Raw genomic sequence first — 22,044 nt, forward strand, 5'->3', positions numbered from 1 at the left:
GAAGGGCAAATAAGAAAAACATCTTTAGGGAGAGTGTATAGAAAGATGAACACTGCTTGGAAACAGGCACAGCAGTAGGGAAAATGACAGAAAAGGACAGATGGAGAATCCACAAAGAGATGGAAGCAGACTTGATGAAAGAGAAAGAAGGGAAAAATAAGACAGCCTGAGAGAATAAAGGCACAAATGCAGGAGGTGCCAAGAGCTAGCTAGAGGAGCGTTATGTGACATACTGAGACCAAGGCACTTGGACAGCGGGTGCAAACACCTGGGCCTGCCTGGGGCAGAGTTTTGTAGAAGGGAAACTACTGATGTTTAAAATTGGTGCTTAGTGGGGAGAAGACCACTGGCTCAAGATACAAAGTTCAAAGACTGTGTGGGTTCCTCACTCTTTCCATGTGGGTGGTTTCCCCAATATGTTCCTTGATTACCATTCTTGTACCTCTGTCAGTTGCCAGGGTTATTGGATTGGCCACTGTGTAGTCCTTGCCTTGTGGCTCCTTGCCATCCTCGACCTGCCATCTCATTTCTTTAGTTCAATTTAATTCAATAGTTCAATTTAGTTCAATGGCCAGTTCTACTTATCTGTGTCATCAACAGAGGAATCTACACTCTTCCTCATGCATCTAGTCTCTGCTTTCCCAGGTGCATTTCCCCATACTCACATTGTTTGTAGAGCGATAATGCACTTGGCAGGAGAGCTAATTCAGCAGTATAATGTCTTTCAAACAAAGTGCACCCTGTTCCCACCTGGTCAATTAAACCGGAACAAATCTGTGCAGAAGCACTGACCTGAGGCCAAGCACTTTGCCTCCTGGAAAGATGTGTGGTGACTTCCCCTGTGAACACCACCTCAGCCCTACCTGGAGCTGTGGCATGGGCAGCTCATCCCTGCTGTCCTGGCCCCTGCCGGTCTGCTCAGGCAGACTGCAGTGGGGTCAGAACCAACTGTGATGGTGTTTTCCATGCAGCACATCCCTGTACAGCTTGCCTGAATGAAGCCCCTGCTGGAAAAAGTGGTATCCGTGCTTTCTCAGGGCTGCTGTTGCTCTCACAGAGCAAAAGCCATGGAGTGGTGCTGAGCCTGTTTTGCACAAGCCGTCTTGTCTCTGGGGAACTTGAATCCAAAGCTTCTCCGTACTGGAGATGTTTGTCAAAGGTTATTCTTGGTCCCTGACCTCTGAGCAGGTGGCCTGTACCTTGCTGAGAAACAGGACCACCATGAGAGCTGTTTCAGAGCAAACAAAAGTGTTATGGGAAGAGGACTTGCTGCAGTTATGTGGATTGGAAGGAGGAGGCCATGCAGCCAGGACTGTGACCTCTCCAGTTTCCAGAGCTATCTCTGGAAAAGCCTGGGCCAGAGCAGCCACAGCTCCGGTATGAGTCCCCCAGGCACCTCTGCAGGGAGTTGCCACTGGAGAGTACAAAGGAGCTCTCCTTCCACTTCACTGTAAAGCTGCCCAGAGCAGCATTTGTGACCTGCCCTTTGCAAATGGTCATGTAAAATATTCAAAGTATTGCCCTTCATATCTGGTTGGAAAGGTACAGATTTCTTTTAAGGATTTGTTCAATAGCATTAACTTTTTTAATGCTTTCAGCAAAATCTTATCTTTACTGTTCAAGCTCTCCCTTTTTCCGGGTTTGAGACCTTATCACTGTAAGGAGTGATATTTTTTACAAAACAAAATACAAAGAAAAAAAAAACCCTTCTTCATTACCTACGGAACTTCACTTGTAGGATTTTGCTTTTATTTTTATGAATGTAAAAGCTGGAGTTTGGGTAAACTTTGCTCAGGAGAAATAAATAATAAAAATGCAGGCTTTCAAAGAGGGAACAGGTGGTTACCAGTACACAGAGATGCATATATAAAACTATATATATATATATGAATGCAAGCAGAGATATGCAAACAGAAGCAAAAATACAGCTATATATTATGGATACACTCATGATCATGTGTGTATCTACATACCTTTGTATGTACAAAATTGCATGTATGCAAATATCTTCAGGTATTTAAATGTAAGCTCAGAAATAAAAGCATGTGCATAAATATTGACATAAAGCAATATGTACAAATTTTTATGCATACAAATATCATTTTATTAATATTACTAATTCATGCACTGGTAATTGCAAGCATGCTAATGTTTGTACAAGTATGCAACATCACACATTATGTGTCTGTTTATGTATCAGAATATCAAGTTTACTCAGATATGAACATTTTATATAGAAATGCAACTGTACTGCAGCAGGCCCGAGAGAATCCTCCACCTGCCCACCAAAACACACCTGGGCAGCTGTGCACACCATCCTTGCACAGCTAGGCTGGCTGAATGCAACCACTCTGGTTTTCAGAGGGGTGAGGAGGGCCACGGGCAAGCAGGTACACGTGTGTGTGGGAGTGCAAGTGAGCCATGAAAGGGTGAAGGAATGATCCTGGGGGAGGACAAAGGGCGTGTGGAGAACCCAGAGGGAGCAAATACAAGAGCCAGAGGGGTTTACATGAGCAGGGTAGCATCACTGGAGGCTGAGAAAGGAGGCTGGGGAAGAGACAAGAGAGCATGAATCAGGAAACGTGGTATTCCCCTGAAAAGGAAGAAGTATGATGGGACAGTTTAGGGGAGATACCCACCCTGATCTGCTGGCACCTGCTTCTGAGGCGGAGTGGAGCAGAACTGCCGGGACAGGACGGGACGGAATGGGATGGGATGATGGGGCTGCATGCTGGAATCCCTTCTGCCCCCTTTCTAGTGGTTGACCCTGATGGCAATAGAGAGCAGGACTGGCTGCATAAAGCAGCTCTTCCTGAAGAGCGGGTTAATCTCGTCTTCCCTCATCTGCTCTGCGTGGTTCTCAGGACAGGAGCAGTGTGCGGGGTTTGGGACACTCTTCCCGTCGTCCCCTTTTTTGACCTGCATGGGCTGCTCCTTGTGCTCCTGGTGACTGAGCAGCAAGCAAGGGGTGCAGTGGTTGGGGGGGAGAGGGGAGCACTGCCCCGGGGCAGCTCAGAGCATCTCCTGCTGGGAGAGGAATGATAAACCCGGGTGCTCTAGTCTGGTTTAGCCTTTGTTAGCCCGCAGAGGGATAGGGTGAGGCTCAGGTCCCGCTGAGTGTTTACAGCTAACTTTAGATTACAATAGTGAGGGCAGTAGAAGGGTTAGCCAGGGGCTTTGTTATTTTCCTGGGAATCCTGCTGCTGTAATTACTTGTGATCTCAGCCATTTTCACAGTCTCTGTTCCCCTCCGCCCCGGGCTACAATCCTTCACTGTGTTGCTGGAAAATGCGGTGTGATTCGGGTCAGCTAGCTGCGAAATGCCTCCAGAAGCGGTGCTTGTGGCCCGGCAGCTCTGCTGGGCCCGCTGCGTCTGTGCTCTGCTGTGTGAGCTGCTGTGGCCGGATCCGCGTGTCCCTGTGTGTGTTTGTGGGGCGTGTGTGGATCTAGAGGGTGGGTTCAGCTCTGCCGAGCTGTGTGTATGTGTGTGTGTAAGTGCTGGCCCTGCCCGTAGGTCTCTCTTACGAATGTTGGGGTGTGAGAAACACGCCGAAAAGGGGACGTGAGATAAGGCCGCTCACCCTGATGAAACACCTCCACTCCGTGCCACGGGTGCAGGCCCGGACTGGCTCTGCACGCCAGAAGGCAGCATTCCCCAGCACCCATTCACTGGCGCTGGATTGACCAGGCTGGGCATAAACTGTGAGGAAGCCTGTGCCTTCTGATCGGTATCTGTGTGGCTGAAACACTGCAGCTGGTTAAGCAGCTAGAGCACATTTTGGAGTTGCACTCGTCAAACTTCCCATCATCCTTCCCTCAGGCTGGCACAGTGCCCCGCACGTACCAAAGAGAGTTTCTTCTTATGTCTTGCAGAGGAAAAATGTTCCCCACCCTTCTTAAGACATAACAATTTACCATCTGAATGTAGTCACTTCTTGACCAATACGAAGTAAAGATTAGTTTTGTGAAGACCCAGCAAAAACAACTCAGTCCTTACACATGTACTGCTCAGCCCTTGGGAAAAGGGAGGAAGCAGGGGGGGCTCATATGAGTGGCAACCCTGATTTCCTCTATCCCATACCTTCTGTTCCTCTCCAGACCTCCTCATGAACTGAGTCCCCTAGTCCAACCACTCTCCTGAACTGGGTTTATCTTCCTATTGTACTTTGCTAGGGAATTTCCGTTTTAATTTCATGTCTTGGTACAATTTTTTTCCCCTCTGCTTATGCTGATGGGCTATAATTGAACTTCACTATCCAGGTTGGTTTCTTACATTGCCCTTCAAATTTAGTTTCTTGCTCAGGGTGGACAAAACCATAGTGTGATGCAGTGACTGATACAGAAAAAAACCCACACCACATATATTTTGGCCAAAGCCTCTTGCTTTTGCAGCCCTGCAGCCTTCTGATAGCTCACCCTTGAGCTCCCATGACAGCTCTGCTGCTGTCTCCACCACCCTAGATGCTGCAGCATCCCAGTTCACAACAGGCACATGGGCTTTAAGGCAGCTTCAGTTGTAGTTCACCTGTACATTCCAGAGGAAAGGAGGCAAAAACCGAGAGAGATCATAAGAAGGGCATTTGCTTGTGGTAAAACAAAAGTATACTTATAACATTCTCTGTGAGTCACATGCACATACTTAATTATTGCTATTCTGAGATACAAACCAGTGCTAGAATAAAATCAGGTAAATAAATAGCTCAAGGAAAGGCAAATGTACAGGTATAGCTCCTCTCTTTGCTAGAAAGCCTGGTTTCACAAGGCAAAATCAATCAGGAAAAAAACAAAAAAACCAAAACCCATGTTTGTGGCCTAGATGCAGGCCGGGAGTCTTTTTCCAGTCAGAACAAAAGAAGAGGACAAGGCCTGAAGAGTTATAGGAAATGGGACTAGGAAACCTTAGAGGACTTCCAGGGGGTTGTCACGTCTTTCACATACACCAGGGTAGATTTTCAAGGGGATGCTGGTTTCCTCTCCAGCATGTAGGTTTCTGCAGAACTATTCATTCTTTTAATAAGGTTAGTTCCTCTTTGTGAATCATTGTTAAAGCATTAAGTATTGGTTTCCTGTGATTTTTTTTTTTTTACAACAGATACTTCCCCTTTTGAAACCAACGGTGAAAGTATTAAAACTTTTAACTTTGGTTTACTTCAGATTAACCAGCCAGTTTACTGACCACAGTTTTCAGAGAGTAGCTTCAGCCTACACTGCACCGTGGTTGAGGGCAGAATTTAAAGGTGCCTTGGGTTTACTGCTGCGATCTCTCCAGAGCTATGTCGGTGCTTTTTTAGCTGGGTAATTTTGCAGCTTCCTTCTCTACCTCTCAGTCTGTTCATCTTTTCTGACTATTCACAAGTTATCCTTTTTCCTCTGATATTTTGCTGCTTTTTTTTCCTCCCTTTTCTCTTATATTCTTCTGCTTTGCCCTTCTAATCTGCTTTAGTATTTTCTTTCTTCACCTCATTATGTCCTTTTGTTTTTGGCTTCTGTCTCTCCATTGGTTCTTTTCTCATTCGCTTAACCTCCCGTTGTTTGCAGGCCAACCTACATCCCACCCATCATCTTGTTTCTCTCTTATCTTTCCTCCTTTTCTTCCCCCCTCCTCCTAACCTCCTCTCAACAATAAAAGTTACTCATGGCTTGAGGGGGAAGCATCTGGCCCATGCTGGCTCTCATTCTCTCTCCTTTGTTCTGAATGCTCTTTTGTTATAAACACAACAAACAGTAAAGCACAAAATCACCTCTCAAGGCAAACACTGCATAATAATCCTCCTTGTCCCTGCTCCTCTTATCTCTGAAGAATTTGTTCTCCAGGCAAAATAAGAAGAAACACGAGATAGGATTTCCCAGTTTTGGAGGCGAAAGAGACTGGAAAGAGCTTCATTATATGGGGCAGCACCACTGAACTGCAGCTTGGGCAGATTCAATAAAGTAGGTGAAATACAGCTTGCCAGGAGTTTGGACAGCAATGTGATGATCCTGTGGTTAATCAATCCCCGTTGATCAATCTGTGCTCCCATTAGGTTGTAGAGGCATGGACAGGACCAAAAAAGCTAGGTTTATTTTTTTTTAGCACCTAATTTTTGGCACTTTCTCCTAACTTGTGCCTTGAGCCAAGGCCTTGTGTATATGGGATGTGTTTGCCAGAGAACTGTACCTGCTGGACCTCCACTGACGTTCTCAAAAAGCCACAGCAGAGTGCTTTTGTGGGGTCACATGCCAGCTCCAGTCCCTGAGATAAATTAAAATAAGAACAGACTTGCTCATTGTTGGAGCTCTTGCTTAATGTTAGATAGGGATTCTCTGATTAAACCAGCCTTTCTCAGAAAATGTAAGCTCCCTGGAAGTGAAATGCTAGTTGGCATGCACTAGTTTAGACATGCAAGCGTTCTCAAAGCTAAAAAGAAAAAAGCTTGTTAAGCAAAAGACAAGCCTTTCCCAATCCCCACAGCTGTGTGGTTAGGATACCGGTGTTTAATGTGGGGCAGCCAGCATCAGCTTCTGCTTGGGACCGGTTCTGCCTGGCCCTTCCCCTAGCAGCCTTAGGTCTGGCTGCCCACATGCCAGGGGCCTCCATCCTCTCACAGTTACTGCATTTTGCATAATACACGAGTATTATACTCACGAAAAGACGGGATGGATAGTTTTGGTGCAGTGTCAGACAGCTCTGCGAGGGAGGTGTTAAGGTACTTCCCCCAGCAGCCGATCTTCAGAGGAATTTGCCATGATGTGGGAGGTAGGTGTGTGTCCTGGGACAGAAACAAAACTGGTGTTTAGGAGGAACAGGCTGTGATGCAAACTTCAAATCTAAATATTTGAGCATCAGCACACAGGGGCAAAACTCACTGAAATGGGTATTTTCCCGCACATTCGTTAGGGAAACTGGGGTTTCAGTGATGCATTTTGAGCTTGAGAAAGAAACAGTCTTTCTAATTGCTGTTTACTTTTCCAGCTCTGTTAAATAAAAACGTGCTACCCCTGATGTTCTGCATTATGTCTTAGAGATTTAATTTTCAGCTAAACTTTTATTGCTTCTAAATTGGACCGGTAGCTATGTATGTATTTAATCTAATCTTGCAGTTTGGATTGCTCAGCATTTGCAACAGACTTATGTGTGTTAAGAATAAACAATGAATGAGGACACTTCAGAAGAATGCAGTCCAAAGATTGTCTCTGAAATGTGAATATGCTTAAAGCCTCCACAAATATGGCAACTTCTCACACTAACAAGTAAATTAATATTTCCAGAGCTAGTGCCAGAGTTTGGGACAGCTGTGTGATCGGATTCAACGTGGAGCTTGCTATGCTTGCAAACAAATGGAAAGTAAGCTAGGAAGAAGAAAAATGTACTCAAACAAAGTGTAAGGGAATTAGGCTGGACAGAGGTGAGACTGACACAGCTCCTTGCTCCCAGTAGCCAGAAGGACCCTGTATGCCCTGTAGGCACGTGTGTAAACCCACCCGGAGCAGTTACACAAACAGCACGAGTGACCTCACAGGAGGAGCAGGAGGGAGCTCTGGGGAATATACATATAAATATGATAAGGTGGATCCTTCCGAGGAGCTGGGCTCAGGCAGTCTGGCCACAACCAGACTGATGCTGGCACAAGGCTGCAGCCCCTGCTCCTGTTGCTGGTACACACAAACAGAGGTGTGTGCACGGATGGCCAGGACACTCCTGGTGTCCCCAGGAGCCAACCTGGCACGGCCTCACTCTTAAGAGACAAGCAGGCAACAGTGGTACTCACCCATGCAGAGAGCACCTCACAGCTAAAACCAGGATTTAATAACGAGAGAGGGCAAACTGTGCTAACCAAGTGCAGGACATGGCTGGACACTTTTGCTGGTCGGCCAAGAATTTTCATGCAAGTGTCCCTTCTTCCCCCATATCTGTCCCTTTCCGCTCCTTGTTTCCTCCCCTAAACATCCCATAGTAAATCTCGTACAATCCCAAAATGCTCTTCCCGTGCATCCTGTAAGGTGTCTGTGCCTCACTACACAACATCTCCTCTTTCACCGTTTGAAAGGTGCTCCAGCTTTGGCTTTGTGATGAATTTCACACCTGGGATGATGGCTCTCCTGGGCTGCTGGTGCAGGCAGGGTGTCCTTAATCCGGGATGTCACCTGGCATTATGTCCCTGTTTTCCTCCGGGTGTATGAAAATGGAACCTTTGATGTGCTAATGGCTCTTGTGAGGGGCCGGGGGTAACTGGGGCCCTCCTTCTGCCATTGTTCCTCCATGCTCCCGTGTGGGTGTGAAGAGGGGTTTTTGTCACACAACGGAAGAACGAGGACTGTGCAGGCATCCCACGCCTTTACACACTTTTTCTGCTAGCAAATAATATTTTAACAACAACACACAGAATACCCATGAGATATTTATCAAATAGATATAACACATAAACGCCCCATGAGGGTATTTATCCATCACCCTCATTAATGCCATGAAATAAACGGGTAGTTGTGAGAGTGAGTGAAGGAAAGCTTTGACCTGTTAATTTAGTTAGTATGGCCAGGTGACAACACCAAACAACAACAGAATCGAATTTAAAATGTGATTGTTCCAGTTCCCCAGAATTTGATGGCAAAAGCGGCATCTGGTCTCAAGGTATTTCTCCTAACAATAAAAACCAGGGTAAATCAGCTTTTTTTCCACTGTTCTTGCCCCCAGCTGTTGCTGTTTTCTGAAGTCAAAGTCCTTGACAGATTCTTAATTCAGTGACGACTTTTGTTGTTTGGCAGTGCTTTTGCTTGATTCAAAGCACAGCTCTTCATTATTCTCCTGGAAGTTTGGCAGTTGTTTGACCTGAAGGATGGACACTAAATGTGGAGCACAGTAGCATTTGACTGAATTATAGACTCATCAAATGGTTCGAGTTGGACAGGACCTTAAAAATAATTTTGCTTCAATCTCCCTGCCACGGGTGGTGACACTTTCTACTTTTTTTCTCAAAGTCACATCCAACCTGGCCTTATGGACTCCTAGAGATGGGGCATCCTCAATTTCTCATGGAAATCTCTCTCCCTACCACCTTCACAGTAAAGAGTTTCTTCCTATTATCTAATCTAAACCTGCCCTCTGTCATTTTGAAGCCATTCCCTCGTGTGCTGTCACTATATGCCCTTGTAAGGAAGGGCATAAGTCTGGGACTAGATCCAGCTTCAACTTTGGCCCTGTAGATTCTAGCATCGTATGAAAAATATATTTTTGGCAACCAGACAAACAAAAAGAATCCCCGAAACGCAGCTACCCAGAACTGCATTTCATCCACAGCTTTGCGAGGTGCTGGGAGCACCCGCAGAGCACAGCATTCAACTTCAGGCTACTGCCCGTGCTGTTTGTGTGCCTGCCTCTGCACCGTCACTGCCCACCTTGCTGCTTTGGCTTACAGACCGAATAACAAAGTCATTTATTTTTTATATACAACAAATAATAAATAAAGACATCTCTTTACGTCACGCAGCCGCTGTCGGTGCAAGCCGCCCAAAGCACTGCCTTGTGCCATTAGCCAACTCTTCGCGCGTGGCATCCGAGGTGTGGCGGGTCCTTGTGCGGTGCCTGCGGCGAGGGGAGCGGGGCCACGGCGCCATCCCCTCCCCGCCCCGCCCGCTCCATCACCGCCCGGCCGCCCCGCACGCAGATCCCCGTCACGGAGGGACGTGAGCTCCGGGGGGTGCTCGCTGATTGCCGTGTTTTGGTGCTGGGCAGCAGCCCCGCCCCTCGGTCTCCCCTCCCATGGCTGAGCCCATAAATGGGCGGGCGCCGGGCGCGGGGCGGGCTCGCAGTAGTCTCGGGCGTGGGCGGGCGCGGAGCCGCCGCCTCTCGCGGGTTCCGTTAGGTGCGGCGGGCGGCCGTTCGTTCGCTGGCAGTCGGGCACCGGGAGCCACCGACGATGGACACCAAAAAGGTACGGGGGCCAATGCGGGCTCCTTCTCGCCCTCTTTCTCGCCGCTGCAGCCGCCGCTCGGCTCCCCGGGCGCTTCGGCGGAGGGCTGGCGGGAGGGATGCGGTCGCGGCCGGTGTTCGCTGCCGCTGGCCGCGGGGATGGATGCGGTGGTGCTGCCGGCAGGGCCGCTGCTAGGTCCTTGGGCCGCTGTGTCTGGTGGGGGGGATGGGGGACCGCGCAGTTTGGGAGAGGTTGTCGTAGGTGGCGCGATCGATTTTTGGTTTCGTGCGCGTGGCCTGATGATGCACATGATGCTGTCCGCGTTGTAGGGTATTGATCACGAGGTTCGTTTCGCTTGCGGCGCCGCACTCGGTTGGTCCCTGGGCTTAGGATGCTAAGCGGGACATTGATGTTAAAGACATTTTTTCGGGTGGTGGCAGTATGACTTATAAAGGCGTTTTTAAATGTCAAAAAGGTGGCAGAGTGTGTCCTTCACCTACGGAAAGCAGGGGATATTTGTCGGTATCTCCTCGCAGCAGCGAGGGAGGAGTGCAGCAGTGGAGTGAGCTCATGACTGCGTGTATCTGAGCGTACTAAGGGAGACAGGGGCGGGATGCCGGGGAATTACGCGGGAACAGCCAGAACTGGAGGAGGCTCTCATCGCCATGTTGGTGGGAGATGAGGGCAGTGTGAGAGGATGAGGCAGAGGAAAGGAGAGCGTCTGGTCAAGGTCGTTCAGAGGAGCGGGGAGAGGCCACTCCTGCCGGGCTCAACAAGTGGTGCAGCTCTAGGGTTGGAGGCCCTGAAGGAGGGGAGCTGGTGAGGAGCATCTCCTGGAAAATGAATGCTGCCGACGCCTGTGGTCGGAGGGAGGGGTGGCGGTTTGAATTCCGTGCTGGTGCACAGACCTCAGCCTCGAGTCTTTGGATAGAGTGGGTGTAGCTGTACTATTTCTGAGCTCCCTGTTTGCCTTTTGGGAAGCGAGGCACTTGCAGCACTAACAAATGATCCATACATTAGATCACAGTCTGGCTCACTGGAGGGGATGGGTCATGCCATGTGATGTCTGGGTGGTGGGAGGCTGGGCAGGGGATGAATAGCAGGCAGCAGCCAGGAGAAGGAAGTATGAAAGAGGGTAGAACTAACCCCGCAGCTCATTTGTGTACCAGGTAAGTGAGGGGTGCCCACACAGCAGGGACCCCGTGGTCCCTGCTGCACCCAGAAGGAAAAGGCCAGCTGTGGTCACTGCTAGCCATGACAAAGCAGAGTCCTGGGGGAAAGATGCTCCTGTGTGAGCTATGTGGAGAGCTGGGGCTGGTCTGCAGCTTTGCCATACCTGATGGCTGGAGATGACCTGGCCTGGAGTCCCAAAACTGCCTAGATATTTTAATACATTTCTATAGGCATCCAGAACCATGCCCTTGTGGTTCTGTGCCAAATTTCCTTGAGATAAAAATGAGGGGAGTGGTCACAGGGTGCCAGGGAGAATGCCTGGACTGCCTAGGGTCTGTTCAGGTGTGAGTGCTATGTCCGTGCTTATCTGCCCCCTGTCCACTTTGTCTTCACCACTGGCTGGGGCAGGAGGACATTTACATGATGTAGGTCGGTGGAGGAAGCCATGCCTGAGAGTCCTTTTCCCAAATTCTCTCTATCGAGGCAGAACTGGTTGTGTCTGTGGGTTGTGCAGGCCAGAAGCACATACATGCTGGGCTTGAAAGATTGGTGGAGGTGGCATGAGCACTGACAGCAGAAGGTTGTTGTCAAAAACTTTGGGCAGTTTTGAGAGCCACTACTACTCCTGGAGCTGAGCTAGAAAGTGAGAGACTGGAAGAGCTGTGACAGTAGGCCCCACCTAGTAGTTTACTCTGCCAGGCTTAAGTACAATAATTGGAAAGTCTTGGAAAACGAACTGTTAATATTTTTGGAAAAGCTTCCAAACCTCCTGAGATGGGAAGGAACACAGTCTTTCTGAATTGTGCCAACTCAGGCAGTGGCTGCCTAAGTGCCAACTCCTGAGTCACCTGCTCCCCCACACCTCCCTCACTCAGAGCTGGCTTAAATGCCACAAGCTTTAAAAATGAATAAAATGTCAGATGCCTTTTGCTGACTCTTAAATTTCTCAGCCTGTGGGACTTCTGAGTTTGGACCCTTAAGCTTTCCCTATTGCTCTGAGGGCTCAACAGTTTTTGTTTGAATTTAATAGAGATTCAGGTACACTGAAACTTCAGGGATTGTTCTTCATTTAAGATGCCAACTATTGCCACAGCTTAAAGAAAAATAGACTGGAAGCTTGGTAGCAACTGCTGCCACCTCTTGAGGCACGCTGCTGTGCCAGTGCCCTGGGGCAGGGATGGGAAGCCCTAGCCTGGGAAAAACAAGGTTGTTGCCGAAGAGAGTGCGTGTTGTAACTGTTGTGAGTGACTGCCTGCCAGTGTAGCTCATGGGCAGATCTCAGACTCAATTTATGGGAACTTGTCAGCTGGCTCAGGGAAGAGTTAGACCCTTCTTTCATGCCATGCCAGAGATCAGCGAAAGCTGCTGTAAAGCAGATCAACCCAAAATAACAGCCACTAATGCAGGCAGTGTATTCATTACTAATGAGCTGAGAATAGTTGCTGAAGGTCAGGAGATAAAGGGGAGGCCCTGACAAGCCCTCCTACTTGTAGCCACAGAACTTTTCCTGCTGTACAGTTGCATCTTCCTTTGGGGGGGGGAGATTCAAGGGATGCAACTAGTACTTACCGTTGCTGGATGAAAGCCCATTCCCTGCCCTCAGAGCACTCGCACATGGCACCTATGAGCTGCAGCTGCTCTTTATGCTGAAAAGAAACTCAAGTTGCATAGAAAGCCAAATAAAGTAAATAATTGTTCCCTCTCTTCCCTCAGAAAATCACAGCGCCTCTTATCTATGCTGTTTGCATTGCTGCCATTGGATCTCTCCAGTTTGGGTACAACACTGGTGTCATCAATGCACCTGAGAAGGTGAGAGGAGGAATGAACTGGGGAGGTGGGATGGGTGAGGGGCTGCTGGGAGACAATAGTGTAGAAAGGAGAAGGCCTGTCTCCCAAGCACACAGTAATTTGGTTTTTGGTTTGTGAAGTCAGTCAGGCATTTAAACCCCCCTGTTCAAATACAACATTGAACAGGAGGAACAAAGTTTTGGGGAGGGGAGAGAGCAAACAGAGGTTAATTCTTTTAATTAGGAGGACAGGAAGGGCAGGAGGGCTCCATCTGCCATATGTGGTATGTGGAGGAATGTGAGCTGCCTCAGTTTTGAGTCAGAATAAACCAACCATGGCAGAAGGAATGTAGAAAGCAGTGTACAGAAAACAGTTAAGGGTTGGTAGGAATTACAGCTGCCCTAATTTAGTTTATTTTACTTGTTTATTCATTCCTTGTGTTAAGTATAAATTCACTGCTTGTAAAAGGGTTGTGACTCGGACATTTGACCAAATCATCCCATGACTGTAGCCTATGAAACAAGAGGTGAAGAAAATGAGAGATGTGGTTTTCATGTAACTTTAAGATGGTTCCTCTGTCAAGAACTGAGTCACGAATACCACATCCACCCTCTCTCCGGGAAGAGATGTTCACGACTGCATGGGGGATGGGGTCAGTCCTCCCTAGTTAATGTCCTGCTGCCATCTGCTGGGGGCAGACACTCTGTTCCCCCCCAGCCCATGCCAGAATTTACCTCACTAGCTAAGAGGATGCCTGGGAAACTAGCAATGTGGCCTTGTCACATCTGCCCTGGTACAGCGTTATGTAAAAAATAAACAACGTTTTCAGGCTTACTTCAGTGAAACCTTGTGTATCTCCAGCTATTTCTATACCAGAAACTCTATCCCTGCTGTCAGTGTTTTGCTATTGCCAGAAATGTTCCCATCCACTCACTGGTCATGTTTTCTTGTTCCCTTTCATTCCCAACTGTCTCCCACCTCCTCACAAGAACCACCAGTGACTCACATCATCTGAAATATTCAGAAGATAAGCCTGTTCTCCTTAATAAACACTGCTGTCCTGTGGGTACCCTGTCTGTCCCTCCACTCATCATACTGAGCTACTTCTCAGTGAAAGCTCCTCCTTCTGTGCCCTCGTCTTCCCCTTGTACAACTTGTTGCTGCCTTTTTGGGTCTCTGTGTTTTCATGGCAGCAGGAAGCAGAAGGAAGATAGTATCCCCTCTCTCCAGTGTCAAATGCCTCCCTCTGGATTGTAACTCTTGCTATCTGACTCCTCTTGCAGATCATCCGGAAGTTTTTCAACAAAACCCTGTCAGAAAGGAGTGGGACGGCTGTCTCCCAAGAACTGCTCACTTCTCTGTGGTCGCTTTCTGTGGCCATCTTCTCAGTAGGAGGCATGATTGGCTCCTTCTCAGTCAGTCTCTTTGTAAACAGATTTGGCAGGTAAGCTGGGAAGCGGGGGATGCAGGCTGTTGGAGAACTTTTCCCTTTACAAAGGAGTGTTGGGAAGAAGAGGGCAGAGGTGGGAAAAGATGTGTGGGAGGGGAGGAAGCAAGAATGTGTGGGCTGCAAAAAGGATTGCAGGCCAAGGCAGGATCTGAATGGGAATTATACTATTCTCTTCCCACCCCTGAGATGGGATATCATGGTCAGGTTTACATTTTCTCCTCTCATGATGATTTTCCTGCTGTATTGCCAGTTTAAGCTCAGTCTTGACATCTTTACCCTGGCAGGAGGAATTCCATGCTGCTGGTGAATGTCTTGGCCTTTACTGGTGGCCTTCTCATGGCCTTCTCTAAGGCAGCACAGGCAGTGGAGATGTTGATTATTGGCCGCTTTGTTATTGGTACCTTCTGTGGCCTCTGCACTGGCTTTGTGCCCATGTACATCAGTGAGGTCTCGCCCACCAGCGTCCGCGGAGCCTTCGGCACCCTCAACCAGCTGGGCATTGTTGTGGGCATCCTGGTGGCTCAGGTAGGCCTGGTACAACCTGATCCTGCCCTCAGGTGGGGCAGGGAGGGCTGGGGAAAGGTGAGGAGGGCTTTACATGCCATCAGGTGCAGACTGTGGGTCCTGTCATACTGGGGTTGGGGTGAGGAATTGAAGTGTTTGAAGTCACTCTTATTTCTCTTCTGATCTTGGTATAGATCTTTGGACTAGAGGCGATCATGGGCACTGAAGGACTTTGGCCAATGCTTCTGGGGTTCACTATCCTTCCAGCAATTCTGCAGTGTATTGGTCTTCTGTTCTGCCCTGAAAGCCCCCGCTTCCTATTGATCAACAAGATGGAGGAGGAGAAAGCCCAAGCAGGTAAGAACTCATCTCAAAGGGGCAGGACAGTGTTCTGGCTCCCAGCCTGCACTGAGCTTGAGTGGGAGGCCAGGACTGATCCTGGTGCCTGTGGTGAATTAGGGTGTGACTCCCGGAGGGCATCAGGCCTGGCCTACCTTCCCAACCTTTAGGTTGCACCAGTGCCAGGAAGCATGAGAAACCTGGCATCCCAACAGAGGCTCCAGGTGGGATCAGGATGTGAGGAGTGGCACCTAGCCTGGTGGGATGTAGCAGGACCAGCTGCTGCTGCCACTCTGCCAGCTTCTCCTGAAAGGCAGGAAATAGGCTGGCATTTAACAGAGAGCTTGGAGGGCTGGGTTCGGCTCTGGCAAGAGCATGAACAGAATTTCAGGAGATCAAACATAAGCTTGGAGATCAATGAATATGAGCAGGACCTGGGCTTGGTTTCTGTGCTGTTCACAGCACCCTGACCTCTGGGTTGAAAAGAAGAGCTGGGCTGCCAGCAGGGGTTTGGCCTTTCCCATGCAGCAGGCTTCAACACCAACTGGGGGTGTTCAGTCTTCATCCCGTGCCCTCCCTGCAGTAGCAGCATGGGACACACACACCTCCCTTGGCCAGTAGGTATGTATCTCATACTTGACATCCTTGGATTCTTCCCTCCAGTTCTCCAGAAGCTCCGTGGCGATCGAGATGTGTCTCAAGACATCGAGGAGATGAAAGAAGAAAGTGCTAAAATGTCCCAGGAAAAGAAAGCAACTGTGCCAGAGCTTTTCCGTTCTCCAAACTATCGTCAAGCCATTATCATTGCCATCATGCTGCAGCTCTCCCAGCAGCTCTCAGGCATCAATGCTGTGAGTTATCTTGCTGTCCCATCTTCTGAGCCTCCCTTATCTCTGGCTAAACTTGCTACTGGTGTGGAGAGAACTCTTAAGTCCCAAAACATCTTTGCGCCTTGACTGGAGGTCACTCTTTTGTCATCTGGCAAAGGTGCTAAGATGGAAAGTGGATATTGTGGCTTTCGCTTTCCCTTTGCGCACTTTGGTGAGACACTGCAGCCTTGCACCAAGTGAATAAGCCTTGACTGGAAGCATGCTGTTTTATAGTGTGGAGTGCTGCTTAGAAACTCCCTGATGGGAGTGCAAGCCGTTAGGCAGAGGATGAGGGACATGCTCTCAAACATGGAATCATGACTGTGTCCAACTTTCTCTTCTCTTCCCAGGTGTTCTATTATTCCACAGGGATTTTTGAAAGAGCCGGTATCACACAGCCTATTTATGCCACCATTGGAGCCGGTGTGGTAAACACAGTCTTCACTGTGGTGTCGGTGAGTGGGACAGGGCTGTGTCTGCCTGGGCGTGTCCCTGGCAGATGGGACTGCAGACAAGTGGCCAGGTGGTGGCAAAGCACTGGGCCATGCATTGACCTGTGGGAGCAAAGACCAGCATGCACCAAAGACTGCATGGTGGGAGGAGAGATGGGAAGAAAGAGATGTTGTTGTTATCTTAGATGAAAGAGAAGGTGGAAAAGGAGTGCATGTTGGGGAAAAGAGTGATGAGAGAAAGAAGTAGCAAGAACCAGAGTGGAAGAACTTGTGCTGACAATGGAGCAGCCTGGTGACCTGCACTGAGATCACCATGGTCTCTGAGGTTTATGGGCAGATCAGGAACAGATGCAGGAGAATACTGAGCAAGGATCTTTGTGCTGCTTTTGCTGCCAAAGTAATGGACATTCTTTTCCTTCTGCCTTCTCCTTTGCAGCTGTTCCTAGTGGAGCGTGCAGGACGCCGGACCCTCCATTTAGCTGGTTTGGCTGGCATGGCTGTGTGTGCTGCTATTATGACTGTGGCTTTAGCTCTGAAGGTGAGTGATTTGTGTTACTGTCCAGGCTGACCCCAGCAGAAACCTATAAGAAAGCACATCTGCTTTGCTCTGCAATACTTCCCTGTAGGCAGGTAGAGCCAAGTGTGCAGTGGAGAGAGCAATTTTATAACTCTGGGAACTGCTGCAGTGTTTGCAGTCCAGCTGAGAAAGTTGTGACACTAGAGGTGGCATTGTGCTGATCATACTTTGTTCCCTTGCAGGATGTTGTGGATTGGATCAGATACATCAGCATTGTTGCCACTTTTGGCTTTGTGGCTCTTTTTGAGATTGGCCCTGGCCCTATCCCATGGTTCATTGTGGCAGAACTCTTCAGCCAGGGCCCACGACCTGCAGCCATGGCCGTGGCTGGTTGTTCCAACTGGACCTCCAATTTCTTGGTGGGAATGCTCTTCCCCTATGCAGAGGTAAGTCCTGGCTTATAAAGCAGCGTGAGAGCACTGCAGAATTAGAATAGGCATCCAGAAAAATAGTAGAATCTGCATCTTTGAAGAATTTGACATATGACTATTTAAGCTTTAATAACCCAACCTCTCCTGGAAATTGTCCCTGCTTTGGGAAGAGGGCTAGTGAGTCTTCCAGAGGTCTCTGAGTCAGTGTTATGATTGTTACTGGAGGCAGTTGCTTGCCTTACATTCTGCTGTCTTAATTGGTTGCAGCTTACAAATATTTGGAAGAGCCATCTTACTTAGCACATCAGGGCTTTTGCTTTAAAAGCATTAGTTTTGGTCATCCTCAGGAAGATTAAATACCTTTAGAGAAGCCCATAGGAATGTGATTTCAATTTTAAAAATGCTGTGATGAGAAAAAAGTCAGTAAGGGCACTGTCAGAGAAAAGTGTTGGAATTTTAACCTCTCAACAGCAAATGACCTTACATGTAATACACAAATAAAACCTTTTGTGTTTGTCGTCTCTGCAGAAACTGTGTGGCTCCTATGTCTTCCTCATCTTCCTTGTTTTCCTGGTCATCTTCTTTGTCTTCACCTTCTTCAAAGTGCCAGAGACCAGGGGCAGGACTTTTGAAGACATCTCCAGAGGCTTTGAAGGACAAGGAACCAACGGCTCGTCACCCCAGAAGACCCCCATGGTGGAGCTGAACAAAGCAGCTGCCTAAGATCCACAACACACCCATTCTTTAACTCGTTCATGCTTAAAGAGTCATTAAAGGAATGAGCAAAGAAAACCATGAGAACTGGGACGTTTTTCCCCTCCTCAATTGCTGCTATATTCTTCTTTTCACCCACATGCTCGCCCATTCTGCCAGGCTTGCCAGCATTAAGCAAATCTGATATGGGTGATCTGCCATACTGGAAAGCACCTGGCACTTGCAAAAATAATCTCATCTTTCCTGCCACAAACATCAGGAGAACAGAGAAGAGCTGGCAATATTTTTACTTTTCTCACATAGAATTGCCATTTGGGGTTAACATACTTATGCACACAGTGACCATAATGCATTTGAACCTAATTACTATTTTTGTAGTGAGTTGAAGTGACCTGCTAAACAAGTCCCCAGCCCTTTTAGTCTACACTGTGTGCGTGTGTATGGTGTTACACTGGAATTTAGCAAGCTTACCAAAAAGCCATCTTGCTTTTTCCTATCCAGTGTGCACTCTTTTTAGCCTCAGGAAAAAGGGGACCAAGTCACATGCATATTTTTTCCTGCTCTTTTATTTTTTGTATAGACAGACTGAAAGCATACTTTTACTTCAGTTTATTTATTTGTATGTCACTTTGTAAATATTTATTTTTTTAATGGTGTACAAAAATGTACAGATAAAGAAATTGGAGACGTTTAAGAGAAATAGCTATTCTAACAACAGATGCTGTAGACTTGAGGTGCAATAAGACTGTAAAGGAGAAATGTACTAAAAAGATTGAGCATTTTAGGTGGTATGTACAGCGGAGCCAATTATGCACATCACCTTGAAGTTATTTGTGCCCTCTGGAAGGAAATTTGAAGAGTTCTGTACTTGGGGGAAGAGGTATGTTTCTGCACTAAAATCTCTGTTATTAGGGATTTTGGTGGCTATTTTAAGTAATTGTTCTCAAGTGTTGATGAGAGTGTGATATTGCATCTTAAAATGGGGTTTGTTTGATTATATTTTCAGACATGGTTTTAAGCATTCTGGGGATGATGGAGGGTGGTGATTGCAAACCAGAAGGTAATTTTTCCTGGCTTCTCTTAATTTTATTTCTTTTTGGCTTCTCTGTTATAGTCTAGTATGTAATAAATTCTGAAATTTGCAGACTGTCATTCAAAGGAGTGCAAGGATAAAAATTATTTTTCAGAGCGGTGTTTTCTTAGCAGCTGTTCCTGTAAATATTATAGAGGCATGTAGCATGACCCTCCTGGACACAGGCGTGGTCAGATGTGGTACATGTAAGTTCATAAGAGCAGAGATGCAGGACTAGATACCAGAGCTACTGGAATTTGCTGGTTTAGCAGAGCGAAAGGTCTGTAGTGCTCAGTCCCCTGTTTGGTTGAAGGCCAGATGTTTTTCGCCCCATATATCCTCTCTGGAAGGTCTGCATGATGTTGTGGTGCTCACCAGTGTGCTTTGTAGATGTGGACAGCTCTGTTATAGTGCCTCTGTTCAAAGGGATGTGGCAGGCAGTCATTGTTCATCAGTACATGTCGGTCTCCTTGCTTGTCATTCCACTGGGCAGTCAAGTTTGTGTGCCGAACTAGCACAGCTCAGGTCAGGCAGGCAAAAAGCAGCACCTAGGGTACACCTGCAGTCAAGGAGGGGCAGCTTTAATCACTGCAGCGTTCTGTGACAGGCTCCAGGCCTGTGCCTGTCCAGACCTGCACAAAATGTCTAAAGGTAGCACAGAGGTAGGACAAATTTAAACTCCTGCTCTTCTGAGATCAAGCTGCAGTTTTTGGATGTGGTCAAACTTGGGTCGACCTGCTGAATTCATCACTGGATATCCTAGGAGAGAGGTAGGCCCACAGATTCCGAGGTGGTAAAAGGAAGAAAGGCTTAGAAGGGTTGGAATGACAGCAAGACTTTTGTAGCATGGATAGCCCAAGCTTTCTTGCCAACATAATGCTTCAGAGCAGGTTAGAAGAATTCCCATTGATATATATTCTGGGGGGTCTGTGTGACATTTTCAGTAACTAGTGATGACATTTCTACCTTCCCTAATGAGAAACAGTTGCAAAGATCAGTTAAATTTGCTGCTGTTAAATGCTTCCTGTGAATTAATTTGAAATGCCCCAGCTTTGCACAATGCAATCATATTACATCCAGTTTTCCCCAAGCTTTTCATTTAGGCTCACATGCCAGATATTTATTCCTGGAAGATTTATATAAGATGTCTCTCCCAATTTTGATATTCTGGCTCAGTTACATAGATTTCTGTGCCCTTTCTTTGACCTTCCAGCACATCCAGACATGATATTTCTCTATGGGTATCTGTATGTTAGGAAATTCCCCCCACAGCTGTGCATAAGAGCATTCCATGCTTTGCATCAGATGTGTGTTGGCTTGGACCGAAATGTGTAGGCCTTTCTCACATGGTATCTTTATTTTCTTTTTCTGTAACGGCATTGTGAATATTTTGGATGAATTTTATATGCTTATTAATGTGGTTGTTTCCTGGTTTTGAAATAAAAAAATATGAAATAAATATCTGATTTGGATTTTACCTTTATCCTGTAGGTCTTCTCTTATTCTTTTATCAAAGCCTGGGACTGCACCCTGAAATGTCACCAGCATCTATCCTGCAACCTTTTTAGGTAGCTAAGCACTCTGGATTTGCTGTTTTATCCCACTGGAGGTGATGATTTCTCTCAGCATCTATGCAAATCATCTTTAATTCCTTTACTACCATTTCTTGGCACTTTCTAAACTAAAAAGATGTGCTTCTCTGGCTCTTGTTTGCCCAAATCCTTTTTGGTTGTCTGCAAATACTTTTCCAATGTAACATGAAAGGAGAGAAGTGACTGGAGGTTATGAATCCTGCCCAGAGCTGAAGAACCTGAGACTTCTGCCCCTGCTCTGTTCCCATTGTGCTCCTCACCTTCTCTGCCATGAGGGACAAGGACCCCTTTCCTTTGTAGCTGACACTTTACTCCCTCTATTTGGATGTGACCTTCATGTCCTCCTGTGAGCTCGTACCTATGCACACTCAGTAGCGGATATTGGAAAGGAGCAGGGGGATGGAGGAAAGAAAACCCCACTGCCCCAGGAGCTGATCCCATAGCTCAGGCACTGCAGCATCCTTTGGACCACTCTCAGGTCTCTGGGCTGCTCTCAAAAAATATGTGAACAAAATATCCTTCAGTAGAAGAGGATTGGGATTAAGTGAAAGGAAGGAAAAGATGGCAGACCCCAGAGTACCTTTGAGCAGGAATATAGCTAATATGATACTAGAGTCAGGAGGCTGCTCAAACCTAAAACAAGGAGAAGGTAGGGAACAATGTGAAGTCTGAGAAAGCTCAGCAGAGCAGTGATCCCATTAAGCCTTTTTGAAAGCTGCTGTTGCTGGCTCCTGTGTGTTCCTAGCTCACGCCTGTGTTTTGCTAAGCTTGGTATGCAACCAGCCTTGGAGCTGGGGCGTGCCCTGGGCTAATCTGTCTAGGATTGTTTTTCAGTTCTAGCTCAACTATAAAAATAAAGCCCAGCCATCCAAACTCATAAGTGTATCCAGCTCAAACTTAACTCTTAGCATTTCAGTTTTCTTTGTCAAAAGTGGAAGCAGAGAACAAAATAATTTGTGGCCCATGATTCTCTGAGCGCTAAATTAATCTTTTATGTAGTGTTTGTGATAAAATTTGGGTTAGGGAACAAGGCTTTGGATTCAATCTGGTTAGTTCTTAAAGTTGTAAGGAAGCTTCAAAAGGAAAACCTGTTTGCAATTAAATGGTTTGAAGACAATTTAATGGTTTGAGGATGGGCTGTTTTCAGCTGAAACTGTTCATCACATCCAAGTGAGCATGTAGGTGGTTCTTGTGGCCACCACAATACCCCATATAAATGAATTACTGGAGAGTTCTTGGAATGAAACTGATGCTGA

General features: G+C 47.3%; 1 protein-coding gene across 1 annotated transcript; it reads left to right on the plus strand.

Moving 5' to 3' along the window:
* Positions 1 to 9,749: 9,749 nt before the first annotated feature.
* Positions 9,750 to 20,679, plus strand: LOC120497763 (solute carrier family 2, facilitated glucose transporter member 3). The gene is made up of 10 exons (XM_039699658.1): positions 9,750 to 9,908; positions 12,774 to 12,869; positions 14,132 to 14,292; positions 14,583 to 14,823; positions 14,997 to 15,159; positions 15,805 to 15,992; positions 16,361 to 16,465; positions 16,899 to 17,000; positions 17,222 to 17,425; positions 17,939 to 20,679. The coding sequence occupies exons 1-10, from the start codon at positions 9,894 to 9,896 to the stop codon at positions 18,131 to 18,133; spliced, it is 1,470 nt and encodes a 489-aa protein (XP_039555592.1). The 5' UTR covers positions 9,750 to 9,893; the 3' UTR covers positions 18,134 to 20,679.
* The last annotated feature ends 1,365 nt before the right edge of the window (positions 20,680 to 22,044 follow it).

The sequence above is a fragment of the Passer montanus genome, unplaced genomic scaffold (genome assembly GCF_014805655.1).
Source record: "Passer montanus isolate IOZ18808 unplaced genomic scaffold, ASM1480565v1 scaffold137, whole genome shotgun sequence".
Taxonomy (NCBI): domain Eukaryota; kingdom Metazoa; phylum Chordata; class Aves; order Passeriformes; family Passeridae; genus Passer; species Passer montanus.

What these genes read in the sequence shown, in the direction of transcription:
- LOC120497763 (XM_039699658.1), top strand. An exon ending in TCATCAATGCACCTGAGAAG is followed by an intron (nt 12,870 to 14,131) that starts GTGAGAGGAGGA and finishes CTCCTCTTGCAG; the next exon opens with ATCATCCGGAAGTTTTTCAA. An exon ending in CTGTGGCTTTAGCTCTGAAG is followed by an intron (nt 17,001 to 17,221) that starts GTGAGTGATTTG and finishes GTTCCCTTGCAG; the next exon opens with GATGTTGTGGATTGGATCAG.